The sequence below is a fragment of the Diospyros lotus genome, chromosome 1, assembly GCF_014633365.1.
Source record: "Diospyros lotus cultivar Yz01 chromosome 1, ASM1463336v1, whole genome shotgun sequence".
NCBI lineage: Eukaryota > Viridiplantae > Streptophyta > Magnoliopsida > Ericales > Ebenaceae > Diospyros > Diospyros lotus.
Window position 1 is genome coordinate 10617815 of NC_068338.1, and position 26917 is coordinate 10644731.

The 26917-nt window shown below is 35.8% G+C and overlaps 1 protein-coding gene across 2 annotated transcripts in view; it reads right to left on the reverse strand.

Moving 5' to 3' along the window:
* Positions 1–6644: 6644 nt before the first annotated feature.
* The window catches only part of LOC127805547 (2-oxoisovalerate dehydrogenase subunit beta 1, mitochondrial), a 47021-nt gene continuing 26748 nt past the window's right edge, over positions 6645–26917 (reverse strand). For both annotated transcript variants that reach the window (XM_052342303.1, XM_052342305.1), the window contains 7 exons: positions 15819–15908; positions 15663–15731; positions 15507–15593; positions 15241–15336; positions 15079–15156; positions 7248–7334; positions 6645–6908 (listed from right to left, as the gene is read on the reverse strand). In XM_052342303.1, coding sequence (XP_052198263.1) covers positions 6873–6908; positions 7248–7334; positions 15079–15156; positions 15241–15336; positions 15507–15593; positions 15663–15731; positions 15819–15908 — 543 coding nt within the window. In that variant the 3' untranslated portion in view covers positions 6645–6872. The remainder of the gene's footprint in view (positions 6909–7247; positions 7335–15078; positions 15157–15240; positions 15337–15506; positions 15594–15662; positions 15732–15818; positions 15909–26917) is intronic.

Here is a 26917-nt window from a genome sequence, read left to right on the forward strand (position 1 = left end):
GGACGCGGTTAACTTCTATACAGGAATCACTATCTTTAGACCCACCAAACTCCTTGGCAAATTTGTTTGTCAAGACAAATAAATAAATACATACCCCATACGGAGGTAATGAAGACTGTGGTGATAGATGAAGACAGGGAGCGAAAGAGAAAGGAGCGAGATGTTGATGAAGACATTAATTGGCAACAGGAGAGGGCTCAAAGACTGGATGTTGTCAGGCCCCAATTTAATCACTATGCTCAACTCATCCAATCAAGGTCAACCATACTTGCAGCCATAGAGAAGTCAGGCCTCATCAAACTTCCGAAAAGGGTTGATCGGCCTATAAGAAAGAATCAAGATGAGTATTGCAGATAATATAAAACTCGTGACCATTCCAGCAATCAATGTCGAGAATTGAAAAATGAGATTGAAATACTTATCTGAGAATGACACCTACGAAGATATATACGGGAAGAATAGGGCAACGATAAGGAGCCATAAAGAAGGGAAGAGAGACCTGAAGGACAGGCCAGACATAATCAAAGATAGTAAGAGAGGGGAAGGGACTACAGACAAAATCCACCTCTCAATAATGAGCCAACTCATCAAGCTATATACGTCATTTTAGGTGGTAAAACTTTGGCTGGTAACATTTCTTCTTCTCGAAAGGCTTATGCCCGTTTAGCCTACCGGGTCAATTCAATAATAGAGATTAGAGAAAATGAAGAGCCCATTATGTTCACACTTATTGACAGAGGAGATGTAATCGTCCGGAATGATGATCCAATGGTAATTTCAACTATCATTATAAAACATCCCATCGAGAGAATTCTAGTGAACAGTGGCAGTTCAATCAACCTTATTTATTAAAACTGCTTCAAACATATGCAAATTGCCCATGACTGATTGAAAAATGTCTCCTCTCTTTCATATAGTTTCATCGGGGAGACTGTCCCGGTGGCCGGTTCAATTCAATTACCAATCACACTGGGTTTCGATCCTCAGAGTAAAACATGTCAAGCTAACTTTATGGTGGTTAAAGACACCTCAACTGCATACAATGTGATTTTGGGTCACCTCTACTCAACGACATGAGGGTTGTAGTCTCCTCCTACTATTTGTTGCTGAAGTTTCCTGAGCCTCGGGGTGCGAGACAAGTCCGAGGGGATCAGCGAAAGGCACACACTTGTTATGTGTCATCCACACAAGGGAAGAAGAGTGAAAAGACTTTATCCATTACCAAGCAAGTTGTGCAAGACTAATCGCCCATAAATCCCAAGTTGTATTATTTCCCTTATATGAATTGTATGCATAATAATTACTAATAATGTGAGCCCAAGGCGGGACTGTGGACATAGGCACATTTGGCTAAACCACATCAAAAAATTGCTTGTATTCTTTTGTGTAATACATTATCATTATTGTGTCCGTTATAATATACCTGTTTCATTTCTCAAGATGAAAGAAAAGATCAATCAAAAGTTCTTTTCAAACGAAAGGCCCATTGCCCCGCGCATAACTTGGTAACGAGGTGAAAATTCAAGGCTCATTGTCCCGCTAACAGCTTGACAACGAGGTAAAACAACAGGCTCGTTGCCCTACTTATAGCTCGACAACAAGGTGAAAAATTCAAGGTCTGTTATCCCAATAACGAGGTAAAATAAACGACCTGTTGCCTTGCTTATAGCCAGGCAAAGAAGAGAAAAATCCAAGACCCGTTATCCCGTTAATAGCTCGACAACAAAGTAAAACAAAAGGCTTATTGCCCTACTTATAATCCAGCAACGAGGTGAAAAATCTAAGATTCGTTGTCCCACTAACAACCAAACAACGAGATAAAATGAAAGACCTGTTACCCTACTTATAGTCAGGCAACGAGGTGAAAAATCCAAGGTCTATTGTCTTGCTAACAGCCCAACAACGAGGTAAAACAAAAAGCTCATTGCCCTGCTTATAGCTTGGCAACGATGTGAAAAATCCAAGTCCCATTGTCCCGCTAATAGCCCGACAACGAGGTAAAAACAGAAAGCCCATTGTCTCGCGTTTCGCCCAATAATGGAGGACAAAAAGCTCGTTACCCCATGCATAACTTAGTAATGAGGGGAAAACGAAACGTGTTGCCCCGCGCATAGCCCGGCAACGAGGAGAAAAACAAGTCTATTGTCTCGCGAATAGCCCAACAAGGGAGGAAAAACAAAATCGTTATCTCCCATGTAGCCCGACAACAAGCAAAAAACAAGACTTGTTGTCCAGCAAGTAGCCCAGCTGTAACGACCCGTTAGAGGGCCTAGTATTTATTTAGAATTAGTTAAGTAATTATAGAAGTAATTAATTAAGAGAATTTTTCATTTAATTTTTAATGTGGTAATTTAGATTTTTAATAGTGAGAATAGTATTTAAATAGCATTTAATTCTTTTTATATTATGGGAAATTAAATGCAAGGACTTAAGGGTCATTTAAGAATTTATTTTCCTTCATAATTAATGTGAATTAATATGATTAAGAGATTTGATGAAACTGAGCGTGAGAAGGTTTTGGATTTATAGGCTCTTAGTTGCGTTAGGAGAAGAAGAAATGGGCTTTAGGGCTGCTTCTCTCGCGAGTATATATATATGTAGTCATAGTTTTAGTTTCTTCACGCCATGAAGAAGTAAGAAGCCAAGAACAGTGGAGTCTTCAAGTTACAACAGTGTCTAGATCTTCCGTTGCAATCGGTTGAATCGATCAGAGGGATTAAGGTAAGTTCTTCTCCCTGTAAACCTTTCTTATAGGATCGTATTTAGCATTCGATCATCAGTTTCAACAACTCTTTGTTTAAGTTTCAGATTTATGTTACAATCAGTGTGTATATATATATATATGCACGAGCAGTGAGTATGTATATCAGACCATGCATGATTACTTCCAGCGATTCTTATCAATATTATTGTTGAATCATTCATAAGTTTGTTTGGAATCAATTGGGATTTGTTTTCCCAAGATTTTATTCGGAATGGTGTAGTTTTATTAAGATTTGTTTAAGAGCAGAGTCTTTGTGAGCGTTCGTCTCTGGATTTAAAAGTTGCAGACATCCGAATAGGTTAGAGGCTATCCGGATGGGTTAAAAAGTTTTATGCGAGTGACATCCGAATAGCTCTTGTTCATATCCGGATGGTCCAGTGATATCCGGATGCTTCGTTATCATATTCGGATGTGTCCAACAGTAATTGTGAGTAGTATCTGGATGCTTTGAGTCGTGTTCGGATGTGTTTAAGTTATCTATGAGTGATATTTGGATGCTTTGCGTCATATCCGGATGCGTCTAAGGCTTTTTGAAAGTGATATCCGGATACCTTGTGTTATATCCGGATGTGCCTCACAATTCAATTCAAACTCATGTGTCTTGTATCTGGATGGGTGAAATTCATATCCCAATGGGCCTAGATGTTTGTGTCATGTATTCGGATGAGACCTTACTCATTCGGATGTCTCTCACAACCTATCCAAAGCTTATGTGTCTTGTATCCGGATGAGACCTTACTCATCCGGATGTGTCTCACAATTCAATTCAAACTCATGTGTCTTGTATCTGGATGGGTGAAATTCATATCCCAATGGGCCTAGGGTGTATAACACTCACACCGAAATTTTATTTTTTCTCCTATTTTGGTTCCAATATCTTCATAACCCCAAAATTAAGCATACTCAAGTGAGGGTAATTCTATGATGGGTGACCCCCCTTGGGAAGTCTTCAAGTTGCAATAATTAAATCATTAAATAATTAAATAAATGTCAACAAATATTGCAATTCAAGGGAAAACACGAGTAAATCTTTGTATTCCAAAATATTATATCAGATTATATGTTTAGCATTTAATTCAACATGATCAGCATTATTTTGTGAGTTTATGTGCATAAATCTTGGTATGAGCATTGAGCATAACTTTCTATAAAACACTACATATTGTGTGCTAGCATGTATGTGAACATTACATTATGCTTGCCAAGCGACTAGTCTGCGGGGATCCCACAAATTTCAATTTCAATTTGTGTGTCGCTCACCTGATGTCGACCAGGGAGCTAGGGGTATATTGCCCACAATATGTGCTTACAGTTTTTATATTTGCAGGATTCAGATCAGTTAAATATGTATTACAGTTATGTGGGCCTACGTGCCAAAGTTGCATACCTGCATTTAGTTACAGTTTATGTGCATTACATCTTGTAAATGCTATCCAGTGATTATTATATCTCTCAGTACAAGTTCAGTAAATATTTTATCAGTATCGATATTTTTTGATTTAGCTTCACTTATTCTTTCCAGTTTATTACTTGCTAAGCTTTGTACCTCACCTTGTACTCTTCATCATTCCAGGTTCTAGCAGGGGAGTACCAGATGTGGGGCCTAGCAGCAGTGTCTAGTAGTGTGTGTACGTGGAGCCGCTCAAGACCAAAGGTGTCTAGGAGTTTATTAGTTGGTGTCTTATCAGTTTAGGTTTATTCTATATTTCAGTTCAGGGATTTTCCCTTCAGTTTAGGTTTATTCTATATTTCAGTTTAGGGATTTTCCCTTAGATGTAGTTTATGATTTTCAGTTGATGTTGACTTAGAGTTTTTTATTTCAGTTGATTGAGATATTTAATATGGTATCAGATTTCAGTTTATCAATTAGTTTTATTTTATTTCCATAGCACCTCTTCTCGGTTAGTTCTAGGAGAGAGGGGGTGTTACACCAGCAATGGGGAGGTATAAGATCATCGTCTCGCAAATAGCCTGACAGCAAAGAGGTGTCACATTTGTTACCCCGTGGGTGACTTACATCGCCTCGCCTGGTGACCGAATGCATAATATTTGTTATCCCGCAATAAGCTCGATAACGATGAGGCGTCACATTCGTCGTCCCGTATGTAACCCAACAATAGAGAAATGGAACATCAATCATCACAAACATCCACAATTCGAAGAAAGTTCCCACTCGTCTCGGCGAAATATAGATGTGTATATCAGCTAACACTGGGCCTAGTCATCGAGTCTGTGTCTAACACTCTTAAACGAATTTGAAGATTTTTCTTGTGAAGCATTGAGTCATTAGCAAACATTACCAGAGTCAAGGAAAAGAAGGGCCTCACCCCCTAAGGAACAGGGAGCACACGAAGGAGTCATGTTTGTGCTCTCAGGGATGGAAGACTGAACATTGAGATTTTTGCTACAAAAGTAGAAGCTTTAGCACCATGTACGTTTTTCAAGACACCTGCCTCATCATCCTAGAGCCATTAGCACTTATGGGAGTTTGAAATGCAAAAGTGAATGAGTGATCCTGGGAGCTGAAAATGATCTAGAGACTCAAAAATCACTCACTTGGAGAAGAGTTTCAAGAGAAAGAAGTGAAATGAAGGCATGTGCAAGATTTGTGAGGCAAGATACTACTTTGCCCGGGACTCCCAATCAAAAGAGTAGGGAGCAATTGATATACCCTACAAACAACATACAATTTAGATATGGACAGGCCCAAGTGGAAGATTCGAGTTAAAATCTATGAGTGGGTATCAGGGTCAAGTACATATCTAAATGGACCGAAATCCACAAACCAAGAGCAAAAAGCCAAATTAATTGAGAAAGTTGCAAGAGAAAACAAAGTAATGGTCGAATACGGAGTGGCCACTTGGTCAAGAAGAATAGTGCGAAAAACAACGGCCCATTAAGTGATGAACAAAGCAAAGTACTATTGATCAGATCAATTTAATACAAAGAGAGGACAAGGCTAAGTAACTCGGCCATGACCAAGTGCCCATTCGGTCATGTCTCACCAAACCAGGTTGCGGCATCTCCATGATCACATCGCTTCCCAAGTTCAACCATGCTATCCATCACCCTTGGGAGTGTCTCTTGTAGCCAAAAGACCCTTCCGAGGCATTCAGCAAATCGAACCCGATAGCCTCTTTCCAAGACCCTCTTGAGGACCCACAAGAATATTTCAAGATTCTATAGAATTTGCTAAGATTTCACATAATATGTTAAGAATATTCCATCCTAAAAACGTGAGATGACTGCCACGTGTCCCCCTTTCTCTCCTTTATAAATAGGAGGACCGCCTCTTTTCTCAGGAACTCTTATACTTAGGCTCTATTTTTGTGCTCCATCACTCAACGACTAATTTAAGAATTCGGAGGATTTGCACAGGGACATCCTCTCACGCACTTAACCGTTTGATCATTTAGGCAAGCCTGTCAGTCATTCAGGATCTCTTGGTCACCTAGGACCACTCTATCATTGGAGGACACTCGATCATTTTAGGGCACTCGATCATCAACAAGCCACCCATTCACTAGGGCTCCTGATCATTGCAACGAGACTCTTAGATCTCCTGATCATAATCGCACAAGACTATCAAGATCACTTTTTGCACGTTACAAATTTATTGTTATATTTTGACAATAACAATATTAATACAAGTAAAATTAACATTGACTAATTCTAGAAATAATACTTTTGAAATGATATTGTGTTACCTATTTACTGCCATAGGGAGTAATATTATACTTTTAATAGAACGTATCAATTATTAACGTTATAGTATGATATAAATAAAACCAACATAATACATGAATTATAATAATCAAATAATAATAATACTAGAGCAAGAAACTGGTATAACTAACTAGAACCGCTTCTAATAGTATAGTTGATAAGGACAATGAAATATGTTTTTATTACAATTAAGAATAATTTGTTCAGAGATAATAGTACAAGGATGGATGAAGTATCATACAGAACAAAAAGGATGAAATTAGCAACAAAAGCAGTTCGGAATTTATGTTTTTAATTTCTGCGTAATAGGATGGATGGATACCTTTAACTAAAACTAGACACAAAAGAGCATAATGACATTGCGATCGGGGTTGCTGAGTAACTAATAATTGACAGTGGATTTGATGCCATCCAATATCTGCACCCAACCCATTCAAGAAGCCAATTGTTGGTGACATTAACATAGAGCGCATATATATATATGTATATATATATTATATGGAAATGCTACTTGCACATTTGATCTAACACTTGAGATGACACTTCATATATTGATTGATGACATAATATAATAAATTAATATTAAAGTGTCTCTCAAGTGTTAAAAAAATGCGTTCCGGAAATTTTTAAATCGAAATGGTGGGCTGAATGTGATGGTTTTGCACTTGCAAACAACACACAGCACCACCGTTTCAGCCTAAATTTTCCATCTTATTATGTATAGTGAAAAACGAAAAAGAAAAGGCACTACACTAACCTTGTTCTTGGTGGGCATGTAGAAAGGCTCAAAAACTAGAGGAAAAGGTGTGTCCAGGCCGCAAACTCTAGCCACCGGAGCTTCTAACTGCAGAACCCCATTAAAAATAGGGAAAAGGAAATCATCTAATTAGACAAAAAACAGAAAATGGTCTCAAGGCAACCAGTGGGATTTAAAGTAAGAGCCAACGCAATCCAAGCATTTAAGGTATATACAAAGTTCATATGCCACAACTACATTTTTATGTTGGATTTTGGTCTCGCAATCTTCAAGCTTTCTTTTGTGCCATTCAAATCTCTGGCAACACTCTTAAGGTTCTTCCTACCAAAAACTGAAGCCAAATTACAGTTAAAACAAAAGGGCCTGCTTCCACAACCACAACTGTCAATCTCGTTCCACCAAGATGCAAGCATTCACCAATATAGAGGAACACTCTTTAGGAATTGTAATAAACTATTTTTTCCTTCAAATAATGAAATTTGATAAGATCAAATGGGAATCCAGAAAATTTTCAAAGAATAGTGTCTTAAACATGGGTAATCATCTTTAAGAGTAAAGAAACCTGAAGGAAAAGTTATTGAGATTAGTCCTCACTAACTTCGGGATTAAATCTATTTCTTACTTCATTTTCGGGTCACCTTTACTTCAAAACCTCTGTATCTAAGGCCTTGACCCCTCAGCCTGCCCTTAAACTCTTAGAAAGTGTGCATCTCCTTATGGTAAGAACAAAACCTAAGAAAAGATAATGAATGGTCAAGTCATGCAAATAGTTGAGTCATATTTGAGGATCTCCAGAGAAAAGAGATAGAAAACCCAGTTTGCCTTGTATCTTAAATTTTGAAAAAAACTAAACAATAACAACAACATATCTAGCCTTTATCCTATTATGTGGGGTCGGCTACATGAATTCTAAACTTTCATGTATTTCTGTTTTTTGTCATAAATTTTGAAAAAAAAACTATAAAAAAAAAAAATAGGTGTCGAAAAGGAGCTAAGCAAATCCTCATGGTTGCTTTAGTTGTGCCAATCGCGAAGGAGAATATGAATGCTCAAAAGTTTGACCAGCTCTTTTATGTTTGGATTCATCTTTACCTCACTTTCTAGATAAATTTCCACTGATGAAGAAAAGCCCTTTCAAAAGAAGTGTTAAAATATAAAAATAATAGAAGAAGAAAACCAGTACTTGAAGAAAGCTAATTTCTTCTTATTGAAATGAAAGCTTGCATTAAAGCTCACACTATAACAAAGGATAGAAATGAAGTCCTATTTATATAAGACTTGAATACATAGCATTAACCAAATAAAACTGAAAAGCTATAAATAAAACTTTAAATGCAGGATGTTTTGCATTCCAAAAATGAATGCCAAACTTCAGTTACAAATGGAAAATATAATAGAAAATATAACAATGGAGACATAAATGAAAAAACAGAAAATTAAACCAACTTTAATTAAAGAAAAATATCACAAATCTCAACACTCCTCCTTGAGATTTCTAACTTGTAGCATAAAAATTCAAATTGACCACAAGGTAAAGCTTTTGTGAGGATGTCAGCAAGCTGAAATTCTGAATTGCAATGAGTGAGCTTGATCTCGCCTTCTTTCTCTGCTTCCCTCAACAAATGAAACTTGACTTTAATGTGTTTTGTTTTACCATGTTGTACTGGATTGGAGGCGATAGCAATAGTAGATTTGTTATCACAAAACAATTCCGCGGGCTCCTTTTGTTCATATCCTAAATCACCAAGCAATTTGCGAAGCCATATTGCTTGATTTGAAGCACTTGCTGATGAAATACATTCAGCTTCAACGGTGGATTGAGCCACAACTTCTTGTTTCTTTGAGTTCCAAGAAAAAACCCCAGTGCCAAGAGAAAAAATATAACTAGAAGTGCTTTTAGAATCATCAACACAACCGGCCCAATCACTTTTAGCATATCCAATCAATTTCAAGTCACCAATGGACTCAAACCAAATTCCAAAATCAAGAGTACCCTTTAAGTATCTAAGCACCCTTTTAGCAATACCAAAATGAACTTCACTAGGAGAATTCATATATCTTGAGAGCATACTTGCACCAAACATTAAATCCGGCCTGGATACTGTCAAATATAGCAAACTTCCAACCAAACTTCTAAAAATTGTAGGATTGGAGAGTTTCTCACCATTCAAAAAGAATACATTGTCAACCATATTGACCCTTGCTATCTCCACTCCTTGTGGGTCATAAATAGTACAAACACGATCTTTGAAAAACACAGAAAATTTGCTATGCATCAACTGAGCAATACTAAGCAAGTTTTGAGATAATCCTGGAACAAATAAAACATTAGAGATTTTCTTTTCACCTTGCTTAGTATGCATGATGACATTACCTTTACCTTAAGCTAGTACCGTCTCTCCATGTCCAAGGACCACCTTTGTCCTTATAGATTTGTCAATCTGGCTAAAAAGACTGATATTTTTAGCCATGTGGGTGGTGTAGCCGCTGTCAATAAGCCATGAGTTTATATATGTTTCAACAACATGAGAAGCCATAAACAAGAAAGATGTTTCTTGCTTTTGATAATCTGCACGATTAGCTTGTTGTGGGGGCTGTTGGGATGATTGGTTTTGCTTGGCACGACAAAACTTTTCAGTATGACCATTCTTATCACAATAATCACAATGGTAGACTTGCTTGTTTTTGTACTAGTAATTTTTCTCAGCATGATTGGTCTTTTTGCAGAAACGGCAAGGAGGAAATTTTCCCCTCCTTGATACTCCTTTTTTTTCCTTTGCTCCCCTGATCTTCAGTTGCCTTTCTATCATCCCTTGCAACAGGTTTCTTGCCTTTAAATTTGGCATTAAAGGCACCTTCAACATGTTCCTCATTACGGATTGCATCCCTTTACTCTTGGGCTTGTAATTTACTAATTAACTCAGCTATAAAGAGAGTAGTCAAGTCACAAGACTCCTCTATGGCTGAGATCTTCGACTCAAATTTGTCAGGGACATTTACCATTATTTTTTCCACAACCCTTTGATCTGGAAAATCTTCACCAGCTAATCTGATTTGGTTCACAATAGTCATCACTTTGGTAGTGTACTCCATCATAGTGTCTGAATCCTTCATCTTCAGCATCTCAAATTCTCTTTTGAGAGTTATTAATTTAATAGCCTTCACCCTTGTGCTTCCTTCAAACTCCTCTTTCAACTTATCCCAAGCTTTCTTGGCCGTGTCACAATCAATAATCCTTGCAAAAATGGGATCTGATAAAGCAACATGAATACAAGATAAAGCCTTGGGCTTCTTTTACTTCTCCTCCTCATACTGTCTTATTTGATTCAAGGTTGGATTTGCTCCCAATGGTGGAGGATCAGCATCATTCAAAATAGATTCCCAAAGGCCAAGTGCTTTGAGATAGTATTGCATTTTAACAACCCAAAATTGGTAGTTGTCACCATTAAATTGTGGAGGAGTGGAAACACCAAAATTAGAAGACATGTTGTAAAGTAGGGGTGTCAAAAACTATCCGAAAACCGGTGAACCGGACCAAACCGAATCGAACCGTGCCTTTTGGATTAGTTTTATGGTTCAACAGTTAGGTTCTAATTCTAAAAAATTAAGAACCGATATATTTGGTTTGGTTACTGGTTTTTCTTTTCAAACCGTGGTTTGAACCGAACTGGAACCGATATTATACTTGTATATATAATATAATTTTTTGGGTATATATATACATAAGCATAAATATATTATTACTTGCAATTTTAATCTTCTAGTTTTTATTTATTTCCTTTTTGAAGTTGGTTATTATTATTCATGAACTTTTTTATTTCTAGACTTTTATGCGTTATTGTTATACTAAATAGTCGATGTAATCTCATTTGATGAAGTAGTTTATGAATTATTTTGTTCTACTTTTACTTCAAGATTTGAAGCATTAATGAAGTTATGGGTTTATTTTAATTAACAAATTTGTTTCTAATTTTATATTTTGCGAAAATATTTAGAAGCTAAATGTTAATTGGATAGAACCGAAACTGGTCCGATGCGACGGATTGGTCATGGTTTGGTTTTATATATTTAATGGTTCGACTACGGTTCTTATTTTTTCAGAACCGTTAAAAATGGTTCGGTTACTGGATTCTTATAGAACCGCACCAATTCGAACCATTGACACCCTTACTGTAAAGTATAAAACTAGAATTCTCCTCTCAAACAAAATCACAGCCCTTTAAGCTCTGATACCACTGTTAAAATATAAAAATAATAAAAGAAGAAAACCAGTACTTGAAGAAAGATAACTTCTTCTAATTGAAATGAAAGCTTGCATTAAATCTCACATTATAACAAAGGATAGAAATGAAGTCCTATTTATATAGGACTTGAATATATAGCATTAACCAAATAAAACTAAAAAGCTATAAATAAAACTTTAAATGTAGGATGTTTTGCATTCCAAAAATGAATGCCAAACTTCAAAAACAAATGGAAAATATAATAGAAAATATAATAATGGAGACATAAATGAAAAAACAGAAAATTAAACCAACTTTAATTAAAGAAAAATATCACAAATCTCAACAAGAAGCCACATAGGAGCAGATAAATTGTATTAAAATTCAGGTACAATCATAAAGAAACTGATCACATTATATTAGAAAACATAAAAGGTCTTAACCTTTGTTGGAACAATGTTTCTATTTATTTTTGCCTCAAACTAGTATATAGGAGTTCATCCTATGGAGCTGGTTCCTCAGCTAACAAGCACATACACAAATACAGACATGTTAAACAGGCATAACACCATAATTCTCAGAATTGGGGCATAACATGACAACATATCAAATAATAAATTCTATACCTTATATGTAAATAAATACATAAATAATTCACATTGTATATATTAAGAAATAAGCAAGAGTGGAAATTATTGATAAGGGAGGAGTAGTAAATGTAAATCTGCATTATTTTTATTTTATGGTTGATTTTCAAATTATTTCTTAAGTTTCTAGTCTAAATAGGATTTTTTTTTAAGTTTTGGACACACATTCCCACAATGGACAAAAGTGTCCTCAAGTGTTCAGTAGGAAAAAGAAATTAAAATAATAGGCCACCATTTGACAAGTGACGAACTGACATATATTTAGATTGTCCAATGAGTGTCAGTGTACAATATCACAGATTTCTAGATGTAGCCATGCTTCTTAAAGTTGCTAGAAATGTAGGCCCTCTTATTAGTTCCCAAGTACATAAAACAAAAACAGCAAACCAAGCCTTGATTCACCTAGGTTGGTGGGCTATATGATATGATCACATCTTTGCAAGGCCATTCCCACGTCTCTTTTAATAGTTCTGCACAAAGTTTTTAAGTCTTCTACTGTTTTTGCTACAACCTTTTTCCATTCCATTGATTAGTTGCATCTTGTTGATTTTAGACATAAAAACTCCTCACTTTGTTATTTGGATCAGACAAATTTATACACAAATGGTAACTGCTCACATGGTGGTAGTTACACATAGAAAAAACTATCACTTAGAAAATAAAAAAATACATAATGAATGAAAACAGTCCCTATAGTTTGGCTAGCTACCTAACTGTCTTTATTTCTTATACACGGTTTTCTGCATGCCCCTCAAGCTGGGTTATAAATATTAAGGTAACCTAGCTTGGATCTTTACATCTTCGAATTGAGTTTTCGGTAGGTAATCTTTGATAGATCTTTGGTATGTAGAAAATCCACCTTTAATTTTTCTTTTTATAAAGTGATTGTCTATTTAGGTCACTTTGAACATGTCGAGTTGCTGCCAATACATTAGTTAGACAACTAAAATATTGGGTGTTTGAGAGATCTACTTGACAACGCCTCCAGTGTGTCTTTAGTATTGGAATACTTCTCCTTTGTGGCATCCCAAATTTCTTATGCCGTCTCATAGAGGATGAAATTTACTCCGATTTAATGTGTGTTTAGGGTCGAAATACTTCTCCTTTGTGGCATTCTCTTGCGTCATCTTATAGAGAATGAAATTTACTCCAACTTCATTAGTCATGGAATTGACAAGCCATGACATTACCATATTGTTTTCTGCTTTCCATGTCTTGTCCTTCGAATTTGTTGAATTTGATTTAGGGGCTTCACCATTAAGATATCATTTTTTCCTCTGCCGCTTATGAACATCATAATCGAATGTCCATTAGAACTCGAGACAGCAAGTACTTGAGTGGAAGAAGAAGAGGTTGTCGTGTGAAGGACGCCATTGGTATGATGGAGGAATTTTCTAATAAAAAATGCTCTAATACCATGCTGATTTTAGACAGAAAAATCCTTACTTTATTATTTGGATTGGACAAATTTATACACAAATGGTAATTGCTCATATGGTGGCAGTTATACATAAAAAAAACTACCACTTACATTGTTGTCAAACTCGCGAGTCAACTCATACAAGTTTATGAGTCATGTAGTTTTAAACGAGTTAACTTGCTTATAAACTCGGATTTTCATAGAATCAGAGTTGACTCGCGATTCAATACTATAAACTCAGTGATAAACTCATAAACTCGGTTGGTAAACTCGGTAAACTTTGAAATTTACATTATATATAAATTAATATTTGAAATTTTTATTATAGATGAATGATAACAAATGGACTTAATATTTAGAAATTTCATATTATTTAGTATTTTTGAAATCAATAGATGATGTTATTTTGAAATAGTTACACATGTATTTTATTAATAAAGAATACGATTGTAAATTGTAATAATCATGTTATTAAGCAATATTAATTAATTTTTTATAAAATTATGTCATTCTAAATATATATTTACATACATTAAAGGGTATTTTTAATTGTCTTTAAAATCTTACGAATTTACAATCCGAGCTTACGATTCGATTTTATAAACCATTCTTCGATCCCACTTAAAATCTCAATTTTAACAACCTTGACCACTTAGAAAATAAATAAATGTATAATGAATGAAAAATTGTTCTCTATTTCTTGTACATGATTTTCTACACATCTATTGGTTTTCCTCTCGCTTAACCAAACCATCTTATTAGCGTTTTGCACATTTTCAGTTTTAATAGATGCCATTTCAACTTTATTACAAATAATCTTATTTCTAATTCTGTGTTTTTTTGTATGATAAGACATCCATCAATAATATTTTCATTTCAAGTACACTCATATTTTTGCATGTATTGGTGCTCAACTTCCCAACATGCTATGCCATTCAATAGAGTTGGTCTTATAGTCATCCTATAAAACTTGTGTCTTAAAGTCGTAATATTCCCATTAAAATCGCTTCCGAAGTATGCAATATAAGAAAATAAGTTTTCTTATAATCCAAGTTGGGTAAATCTTAGAATGTTCCTATAGAAATTTGGTAGATGATGGTTGTAGGCTTGCAGCTAGTAGTATCAGAACACTACTATACCTTGAAAACTCAATCAACGAGAACATGTTGATAAGACATTTAGTTTTGTTTATTTTAATTTATATAGATTTTAAATTTTTATTTTTATTTCTTTTTGTTGCGATAGTTTTAGTTAGGGTATTTACCTTTCAGTTGGATTTTAGCCCATAAATAGGCTTAGGATGTAATCAGAAAATCAGATTATTGTTTATTGATATTGGATACAAATTTTCTGATTATCCCTTTCCTGAGAATTCTCCCTCTTTCTATCTTTCAATCCCCAATCCTTCTCCAGCTTCTTCTCTTCTTCTTCAAATATTTCTCAAATTTCTGGCTGTCCCACATTATTATACTATCACAGCTAAAATAACAATGACAACCAATAATGTATCCATGACTGAGAAAAGGAGCGTGCCAATTTACCCTTAAGAAGCAACGTTCAACAATTGAGGCAGAAATTTCAGCACCAAATCCACCAGTAATTGGAGCTTCATGACTAATCTACAAATAAGAAACAAGACGTATCAACAGGAGTTGCAACCCCAAGTGTTAGAAAGCACATTCTGCACTGAGCATAATTCTTACAAGGAGCCTTCCAGTCTTTCTAACAGATGCCTCTACTGTTTCCTTGTCCCAAGGTATTAGAGTTTTTAGGTCTATTAGTTCACAAGAAATTCCATCCTGCAAATGGAAGCATCAATTATGTGTGCCTATAACCCAAAACAAGCATACCACCGTACAAGGGTTTTGCACCTCGCCATTAAAAAATTTGTGCATCAGCAGGGGAGAGGGGTCATTAATTCCAGAATCAATGTGGGTAAGGCTAATTGAAACTGCACAGAAACTTTCACCTTTTCAGCATCAAGACAGGCCTGTTCCATGATGGATAGCTGAGCTCCCCACCCAACCAGTGTGATGTCAGAACCTTCTCGAATCACCTGAATTTGAGTAATGCAATTTCCTCAGATATAGCACTCACTGTCAATCAAGAGCTAAAATCAACATACCTCTGCCTCTGATAGAGGCAACACATAATCATGCTTAGGAACCTCTTCAACAGCCAAACGATAAAGCCACTGTGAAGACAGATTAATCACAGGTTTGAAACTTTTATGTAATAAGGTTGATCAAGTGACACTTAAAAATTAATGTAGAAGACTAACCTTTGGTTCAAAGAAGATAACAGGGTTAGGGTCACGAATGCATGAAAGTAACAACCCCTTTGCTTGCCTTGGGCTTCGAGGTATGACTACCTACAAACAAAATATACTTGAGAGATACTTGCACAAAATGAAGTAAATCTAGTTCACTCAACTAGTTATGAAATGAAAGTAACATTAACATGAAAGAACCCAGGCTCCTGGTCATAAACACAAAAGACTCTAGTGCATCACATGATTGATATATAGCAAACATGCGTGGTCAAAACTGATTCAATAGAACTAACTCCAATGGGCATTAATTACAAATCTATTGCTGAAAGAAATATATAATAGGAAAAATCCAAGCTCAACCTTGTCAGATCCTCAGATCTGACGGTGGTAATTTTGGTAACATTCAAGAGAAATTGGAAGTAGAGAGAAAGTTGGGAAGAGAATCGAGAGAGAGAATGAGAGAGAAATTAGGAAAGAGGGAAAGATTCAATCTTTAATTGTCTGAATGCCCCCACCGTCCCCTTACACTAGCCTTTTATAGGCATACCTGGTTGATCTTCAGTTATGGTAACTGAAGCTCAACAAACACAGCAACAGCCAAGGCATCTAACCAAATTACAACAGTATGATCTAACTAAATTACAACAGTATGCAGCCCAATTACAGTATTACCCCTCTAATATCCTAGGGTTGTGACAAACCTAAATGTAACAACCCATAAATTTTAGTCCGGAAAAGTAGCATAAGCTTTGATGTGATTGATTAACCAGGGTAGCAATCAAAGGAGTGAGTATATCTGAGGTGTGAAAGGGAGAAGGGAATCATTCAACTAGATTGGGGGACCCTGCCGACTGATAGAAGGCAGAAAGGAAAATCCAGTTTTTGCCTAAGTGAATTCAGTCAATTGGGGGATGGTGCTCAGTCAGCTGAAAACAGGCAAAATCTTACAAAAGATAGGGAGGATCCCATTTAGTTGACTGCTTAGAAGAGACGGTCAATGGAAGCCTGGGTAGCTAAGAAAGTGTTTGAACCTGGAAGAATTCTGTCAATTGAGGGACAAAAAGCAGTTGATTGAAATGTTGATAATCAAGAAAATTTGGGGAACCAATCTGAAGTTGATTTCAAAAGTGAACTAATAATTTTTCTGCCAAATTTTAGAATGTTAACATTGGTAAGATGGCCATAGCTAATTTTGGCAGTGGAAGAAACAGCCTTAAGTGAATATAGAGGGTCATTGGAGGTTAAGAGGTTGTGCCAAGTCCTTTGGGAATGGATATAGGAGCATTATAGAGGATAGAATGGTTATTTGAGGCAAATCCTTGGTGAAAAATTTATTCAATAGTCATCCACATACCCATATGACCAAGAGAAACAAAGAGAGAGTGGATATGGAATTGCGAAGGAAAAGGGGTTGGTAGAGAAAGCTCTTGCATAGGATAAGCAAGAAGTGAGAAATGATGAAGTATTGGGGTTATAATAGGTGTGCTTCAGTGGTAATGCAAGTTTTAATGATGGATTTTCCTGTACATCTTCAGGGCAGCCACCAGTGAGTGTGAGAGACCCTCCATCTACCCAAGAAGAGCTAAGCTTGAGCATAAAAAGGGGCTAGAAATGTAGATGGACGAATTTTTCAACATTCCTTTGCTGGCAAGCTAACAGACAGGTAGATATATATATATATATATATAGACAGAGAGAGAAGAGGGAGTCTGGTGAGAGAAAATAAAGGGGAGCTTAAGCCCTTCAGCATTCTGCTGACTAAGGTAAGATCACTTTTGTCTGTATCATATTGAGCATTGTTGCATGAATGTGTTACTCATCATGTAATATGTATCTTTGTAGTACTTGTTTGATCTCATGTAACACAACTTTCACATAAAATTGTTTTGAAAATTTATAAATTAGAAGTATCACTTGCCTACTGTTTTGAAGTATGAAAATCTATTGACATTCATGTTTCAAATTATTCTTGTTAGATGGTTTCTAAGTCTTTTGTGTTGAGCATTTCAAAATTTACAAAACAAACTACAATGTGTTAAGTTTGATTTTGAGGATGTTTTGATGACGAGAATTTAAATGCAAAACTTTAATGAACTTTCTCCATTAAGATGTTTTGATGATAAGAATCCAGGATTAACCTTAATGTGTCACTCTAGGTATTTCGAGGATCAAACTAAGTGTCCATAGCATACAAGTGAAATCCTGAGTGTTAGGACTATGGACCTCCCAAATCTCCACATTGGTATGATATTGTCCACTTTAGGTCTAAGCCCTCATGGATTTGCTTTTGGATTTTACCAAAAAAGCCTTATACCAATGGAGATATTGTCCACACTTATATGTCCTTGATCCTCCCTATATCTAGCCAATGTGGGACTTTAGTTTGCACACCCAACAATCTGCCCCTTGAACAAAAGACCACATCATTGTGGTATTTTTTTTATGGGCCTCCCCTCCAACGATCATCCATCTGTCTGCTCCATCGAGATTAATTACTCATCTTCACCATGGGCCAACAACACATCCATGAAGTTCCAAAGTACCCCTACCTCAAGAGCCCGCTCTAAATAGATCCCAACCACGGATCCAATCGTGAGCTTAACTGGGGCCCACCACCTTTGTATGGCATTCTGAGAATTTCCTCCACACATTCTCCTGGCTAAATCTGAGGCCTGGGCTTTGATACCATTGTTAGGACTATAGACCTCCCAAATCTCCACATTGGTATGATATTGTCCACTTTGGGCCTAAACCCTCATGGATTTGCTTTTGGATTTTACCCAAAAGATCTCATACCAATGGAGATATTGTCCACACTTATATGTTCTTGATCCTCCCTATGTCTAGCCAATGTGGGACTTTAGTTTGCACACCCAACACTAAGTATACTTAAAGTATACTTGAACATGCTCGAATAACTTAAGATGATATTCTAAGTTTTTCAAACATGTGTTTATCGAGTATCACATAGAGTAAGCTTAAATTAGAAACATTACTCTAGGAGACAGCATTACTCAAGGTTTAAAGGAAAAATGTTTCATGTATATTCTTGATGTTTAGGTGACAAACATTAAGACCTTGAGTGAATGAATGTAAACTCAAGTGACGATACTTGAGTTCTGGAACATAGCATTTAAATTGACTATTTGATGTTTAGAAGGGAAAGCATCAAATACATAAGCTTCTTAAGACTAAAATTTAATGATGTTGGAAGAACACTTGAAGGACTTAAAGATTAAGTGCTTGTTGCTTGAAAAGCAAAACATTCAAGTGTTTGAAGGATTTGGAACTTGTCAATTGAGTATTTAATGTTAAGAAATCAAGTTTTGAAATCAATAATCAAAGCTGTTAAGATTAAAAATCATCAGGATGTTAAGCGAGTAATATGGCTAACTTAATCAATTAACATACATTTTATTGGAGTAAGAATTCACATTAATCGAGCAATTATGTTTGGGAAAGTCAATTTTAACTAACTTTAAAACATTACTAGAGTATTCAATACTATTAATCGAGTAAGATATTTTAAGGTTTAAAGTTTAATGAAGTAAGGAAATATCTCAGTCAAGTAACAAGGAACTTATTCGACTAAGTTATTCTTTTAATTGAGTAAGACTAGAATATTATATGGATTAATCGATTATACACTTGTATTACTTGAATAAGTAATGGAATAGTTTTAATCGAGTAACCAAAGAGTTAATCGACTACGTGATATATTAGTCGAGTAACATATATTGTAATCGAGTAATGAATCCTGGTCAAAATGATAAGTCTTTGTACTCAAACTTTTAATTGACTAAGAAGTAATTTTTAATCGAGTAACATCTACCTTTGTCGAGTAACTAAAAATTTTAATCGAGTAATAAATACGAGACAAAAACTCCGCCTGGGGATGTTATCCACTGTCGGTCCCAAGCCCGGATAAATGAGGAGGGTTGTGTTAGGTAGCCGACAGCCAACGTAAAACTTAGTCGGATCCAAAACATGAACTCTAGACAAATTATGAAAAATCATTTGGGCGTAGGCGTAACCCTTCATAGCGACGCGCTACACTGCCCTTGTGTAGTGTCAAGTGAGCGAGGGCCGCTGCATCGGCGCCCGGATGTAGTGACAAATGAGCAAGGGTTCCCGCATTTGCTTGGACGGATGTGGGTAAAGAAGCTAGTCCAAAATCAAAATCAAAACCAAAATCAAAATAAAAATAAAAAACAAAATCAAATTCAATGTCAAGGCCAAAAACAAAATCATAGATTATGGATTGGGTCATGGAACATAGGAAAATTAACAGGCAAAGCTATGGAAGTGGTAGATGCGATGGTTAGAAGAAAAATTAATATTATGTGCCTTCAAGAGACGAGATGGGTAGGGAAAAAAGCAAAAACTTTATCAGAAACTGGATATAAAATATGGTACACAGGAAATGATCGAGCGAAAAATGGAGTGGGGATTATTATGGATAAAAGCTTAGTAGATGAGATAGTGGATGTAAAGAGAATAGGGGATAGGATTATTATGGTGAAGGTTAGTTTAGGAAGAATGACTATGAATATCTTTAGTACATATGTACCACAAGCGGGGTTAGGTGATGAGATAAAAGCAAAATTCTGGGAGGACTTAGAGGTACTCATACAAATGATACCAAGAGGAGAGAAAGTGATTATAGGAGGTGACTTAAATGGGCACGTGGGTAGAGACGAAAATGGCTATAGAGAGGTACATGGAGGGTATTGGATTCGGGGAAATTAATAATGAGGGTAAGTCTATTCTAGATTTTGCTATGGCATATGGGCTCATCATAACCAATACTAGGTTCAAAAAACTGGACGAACACTTAATTACATATAAAAATATCACATTAAGCACCCAAATAGATTATTTCCTCATGAGACAAGAGGATCGGTTATATTGTAGGGATTGTAAGGTGATACCGGGAGAATGTTTGACTACTCAACATAGACTTCTAGTACTTGACATCCAAGTAAGAAATTGGAAGAGAAAAAATCACATAAAACAAAATCCAAGAATCAGGTGGTGGGATTTAAAAGGGGAGAAACAACTAATCTTCAAAGAAAAATTAAGGGGTAGAAGGGAATGGAATGGAGAAGGACAGACAAACCAAATGTGGAAAGAAGTGGCTAACGTCCTGAGAAGCACGACAAAAGTAGTCATTGGAGAGACAAATGGTAGAGCCCCTAACTTTAAGGAGTCTTGGTGGTGGAATAAGAGGTACAATTGAAAATTAAAAATGAGAAAACTTGCTATAAGGCTGTATATCAATGCAACAATGAAGAAAATCAAAAAAATTATAAAGAAGCAAAAAAGGCAGCAAAAAGAGCTGTTAGTGAAGTAAGGTCAAAAGCATATGAGAATCTATATAAATGACTTGATACAAAAGATGGAGAAAGGGATATATATAAATTAGCTAAAGTAAGAGAAAGAAAAACACGGGATTTAAATCAAGTGAAATGCATAAAAGATGAAAATCAAAATGTATTAGTGAATGAGGGAGCGATTAAGAAGAGATGGAAGGAGTATTTCACAAAATTATTCAATGATGGTGGCGACACAAGAGTTAGGTTGGGACATCTTAGTAACTCCGAAGGGAACGTGAGCTATACATTTTATCGACGCATAAGTTCAAATAAAATAAGGCAAGCATTAAAAAAGATGAAAAATCATAAGGCAATGGGACCAGATAATATACCAATAGAAGCATGGAAATGCATGGGAGAAGAGGGCATCTCCTGGCTAACGCAATTATTTAACGCGATCCTTAAATCAAAAAAGATGTCAGATGAGTGGAGAAAGAGTACTTTGGTTCCTATATACAAGAACAAAGGAGATGTTCAAAAGTGTGAAAATTACAGAGGAATTAAGCTAATGAGTCATACCATGAAACTTTGGGAGAGAGTAATAGAGCAGAGGCTCAGAAAAGAAACAAAGGTCTCGGAAAATCAGTTTGGTTTCATGCCTGGTAGGTCAACAATAGAAACTATATACCTACTGAGGCGCTTAACGGAAAGGTATCGGGATCATCAGAAGAACCTACATGGTGTTTATAGATCTAGAAAAGGCCTATGATAAGATCCCTAGAGAAGTATTATGGAGGGTTTTAGAGAAGAAAGGAGTCAGAATAGCCTATATACAAGCCCTTAAGGACATGTATCACGGTGTAGAGACAAGCGTCAGAACATGCGGAGGGGATACTGAACCGTTTACAACTACAATAGGACTGCATCAAGGTTCTGCACTAAGTCCATACTTATTTGCTCTAGTAATGGATGAACTCACTAAAGATATTCAGATAGAGGTGTCATGGTGTATGCTATTTGCAGACGACATAGTGTTGGTGGATGAAACAAAAGAAGGAGTGAACACTAAGCTTGAGTTGTGGAGAAGCAATTTAGAATCTAAAGGATTTAAATTAAGTAGAAAGAAAACAGAATATATGGAATGTAAATTTAGTAAGAATGCAAGAGTGGATGATGTTATAATAAAATTGGAAGACCAAATCTTACAAAGAAAAGACCATTTTCGATATTTGGGATCAGTGATTCAAAAAGATGGAGAAATTCACGAGGATGTCGCACATAGAATTAAGGCAGGTTGGCTAAAATGGAGAAATGCATCGGGAGTGTTATGTGATGGTAAAATCCGATTAAAACTGAAAAGAAAATTCTATAGGACAGATATAAGACCAATCTTGCTATATGGCTCAGAATGTTGGGCAGTCAAATACCAGCATAAGCAAAAGACGAGTGTAGCGGAGATGAGGATGTTAAGATGGATGTGCAGCCATACAAGGAAGGATAAGATTAGAAATGAAGTTATTCGTAATAAGGTAGGAGTAGTGTCAATCGAGAAGAAGATGAGAGAGACTAGACTAAGATGGTTTGGTCATGTAAGAAAGAGACCAATGACGCTCATGTGATGAGAGTTGATGAAATGGAACAATTAGTCAAAAAAAAAGGTAGAGGTAGACCCAAGAAGACTTTGGAAGAGACATTAAAGTTTGGTATGAAGTGTATGGATCTAAATGAAGATATGACAAAAGACAGAAATACATAGAAGTCTAGAATTCATGTAGCCGACCCCACATAGTGGGATAAAGGCTTGATATGTTGTTATTGTAATAAATACGAGACAAAATGACAAGTCTCTATGCTCAAACTTTTAATCGACTAAGAAGTTAATCTTAATCGAGTAACATCTTACTTAATTGAGTAACAAAAAAGTTTAATCGAGTAATAATTATTGGACAAAATGTCAAGTCTCTTTACTCAAATTATTAATCGACTAAAAGAAATTGTTAATCGAGTAATGATACTCTTTAGTCTAGTATCAAAATTGTTTAATTGAGTAATAGATTTGAAGTTGCATTTAGTTAAAATATTAATCGACTAAGATACGCTTTTAATCGAGTATTATCATTTTGTAATCGAGTAACAAATATTTTACTCAAGTAATGACTAATGCAGCTGATAATCTTAATCGAATAAGATTATTCTCAGTAGTCAAGTAATATCTAAGCTTAATTGACTAACTCCTACGATCACTCAAGTAACCTTGTGTCTCACTCAAGTAACATATATTTTACTCAGCTAATACTATATGAAAATTCAAAATTATAGCCGTTACAGGCAGCATTAAATGCACACAGTCTTTTGTTCTAGACAATCAACTCTTCATTAAATGTTGTATGAACAATCTTTCATGAAAGTTAGCTATGTTTGAACTTCAAAGATATATTATAACCATTGCAATGGAAAGAAATAGAATAATCTTGCAGGTTACATATTTTTATCCTTTGGATAAATCATCAAGTGCATTGAAGAAGCTAAACCCATAAATACCCATGGCAGGCATGCACAAAATTGAGCATAGCATGCCTAATGGAAAAATCCTCTTGAAAAGAATAAGAAAGAAAAAGAAATAGTCAAGTTGAAAGCCATCATTCTTGATGTTCAACTGTTCTCAAGTTCTTCATACCGAGAAAGAGAGTGAAAAAATTTTATTGTCTTATCTTTATACTCTCCATTGTACTCTTAAAATCCCTCTTGATCTTTGTTTCATATTCTTTTGAGGGTATTTATCTTGTGAGCTTCTACCCCACACTCCATTGAGAGTTGTTTTACTTGTGAGCCATTTCTCCACACTTTTCTCTCATAAACTACTATAAAGGTTATAGCTTAGCCTTGAAAAAGCTACTGCAAAGGTTATGGATGAGCTTTTAAAAAGCTACCTTTATAGAGGTCACCTCTCCAAACATGAAATCCTTAGTGGATTCTAAAAATCCTTGGTGAGGAGCCAAGGTAGTGAAATAAGCGGGGTTGAGTGCTATCTACTTTATCTTTCTTACATGTGATTTTCACATTTCAAGCACTTTCAATTTCCATTTACAACATTGTTTTCAAAGCTAAAAAAAGGCATAAAACAGTTTTTGCATAAAATCTGCATCAAACAGAAAAAATTTTGAAACACCCAATTCACCCCCCCCCCCTCTTGGGTCCTCACTCCTATATCTCTTTTCACAATGTTTCAAAACACATTCTGCATTGTTTCCAAACATTTGGACAAAATGCATCTCATTTCTTGGAAAACACAAAAGTTTTGAAACATGTTTCGAAACATTCAAGGAGAATGCTTTTGGAAATTCAAAGTTTCAAAGCATTTAATCACAACTTTTTAACAAAATGCTAATACAGTTTAACTGTTTCGAAACTTCAATAATAACTTTTTGGCATAATGTTACGTCTCATTTGTAGGTGTCATAACTTTGTTTCAGATTTTCTAAAAACCTTCAATTTGTGAGCAAAATTGTTTTGGTGGAATGCTTGTATTTGAAATATGGATTGAAAAAGGGAATGATTCTGTTTCTGATGCACTTAAATCTCAAATATGAAACTTATCCCAACAGGTGATAAGTTTTGAAACACACTATACAAAGTTTTGAAACATTCAATTATATGTTCAAATCGCACCTTAACAAGTTTCAAAAGTTTGTCGAGACAGTTTTTTTTTTTTTTTTTTTCTAAATCTTGGAAATAAGCTACAACGAGCAAATTTGTAAAACCCATTCCTTTGCCAATATAAAGGACCTCAAATGTAGCTTCAAAGGGTTGGTTGAGTATCTTCAAGCAAGCACACAAGCTATCAAATTCTACAAGCTTTACAAGCCTTCAAAAGAGACTAACTGTTTACATCTTTGTAAAGATTTCTTTGGTTTTCTCATTTTAAAATCTTCCCAATAGCTTGTTTGTATCTGTGGGGTAATATTTTTACATTCAGACCTGTAAAGAGGTCAGAGCTTGTATTGAGATGCCCTTAAAACATGTGTATCAAATTTGCTATGTCTAGTTTGCATTGGTTGTGTGGTGAGCTAAGAAAGTTGCATCAGTAAGAGGTTGAAGTGGCAACCCTTAGGAAAACCAGTTGTAAAGGTTTGGGGTGTGCCTTCGAAAACCTCTTGTTGGTTTATAGTGAAAATCTCCAGTGGGATCTAGGAGTAGACATGGGCATTGTTATAGCCAAACCACCATCAGAACTCTTCTGCATTCTTGTTACTTTGCTTAAAACCTTCATTTTCCATAGATAATATATCAGACGAGCAAATCAAGGGTTTCAAATAAGAACTCTTATTTCTTCTTCTCAAATGACCGAGATGTTAATATAGTTGATCAGGTCTGGACAGTAAGGCAAAGGACTGACTGTCTGACTAAACGGGAAAGTCCGGTCAATTGAGTGATGGCAGAATGACTTGAAAAATGGACAGGGAACATCCAGTTGACTGGGAAGAGTCTCAGTGAACCAAAATAAGGCCAGAAGCTGAACAGGTGCCAACAATTTATATCTTTCAGAACAGAAAATCTCATCTACTTCCAATAGCAAGGGGCAAGGGGTAAAGAAGGAAAGGGGGAAGGAGAGAAGTGATTCTCCTCCTCGGGTTTGTGTCACACCCTAGGGTTGAACTAGGGTATGGAAAAGGAATTGGGAAGATTAAGAGAAGAATTTGGAGGGAGAGATCAGATGGGAGGGAGAGATACAGCAAGAAGAAGGATGAAGAATATTCGAAAGAAAGTGAGAGAAAGAGAGAATATAGAATATTCAATTCATTTCTCAACCTCCATCCTACAGCTGTGGCTTAATATATAACCTCCCAGCCACCCACATGCACCCATGTGCAATACACACAAAATTATAACTGCCTCTAGCTACCGGACAAATATTCATAACAGAAAATAACAACAACATATCCAGCTTTTATCCCACTATGTGGGGTCAGCTACATGAATTCTAAACTTCTATGTGGGTTACGCCCCAACAGATAGTTTGTCTAGAATTCATATTTGGATTTGACTAGGTTTTATGCTGACTGTCGGCTACCTAAAGCAACCCTCCTCCTTTATCCGGGTTTGGGACCGACAATGGATAACATCCCCTGGCGGAGTAATGATGAAATGAAGTTTCAACACCATCTTCATATGGAGAAGTTTCATGAGATGGTGGTGAATGAAGATAATTGATATAGTTGTGTTCCATCACTTAGTTGACATGGTGAAACCAACAAGTACAATATGGAAACATAGAGCAAGGTAACTTGCAACTCATTGATCAAAATATATTATATGTACTTAATTCTCCATACACGCTGAGAGCAGGCCGGAGGGGGCCTTAGGTCTCTGGTCACAAATTTCCTCTATGTAATGCCTAAAAAAGAGCTAATATCTCTGGCCAAAGATAAGTAAAGCTGAATATAAAATGAACCAGTGGCATGACGCTTACAGGTTAGCAGTTTTGCTTGACAAAGTTGGGCTAAGTTGAAGAAGGTCCATTCCTCCATATACAAAACTGAAATGTGTATAGTTTTTCTAGGGACAAAGACAAATACAAAAGTCTTTAACGTTTTTTTTTTTCTTACTGTTTTAAAACAAAGTTGTTACTAGTAAGTCTTACCTGCATCTTCTTGCAATGTAATATTATTACTCTCTGTGAGGACAAATGATGGTGATATTACAGAACATTGATACATTGGTCAAGCAAGAATTGAAACATGTTTTTCTTTCTGTTTTATACTGTAACCCATAATATAATTTTTCTTTCCCATG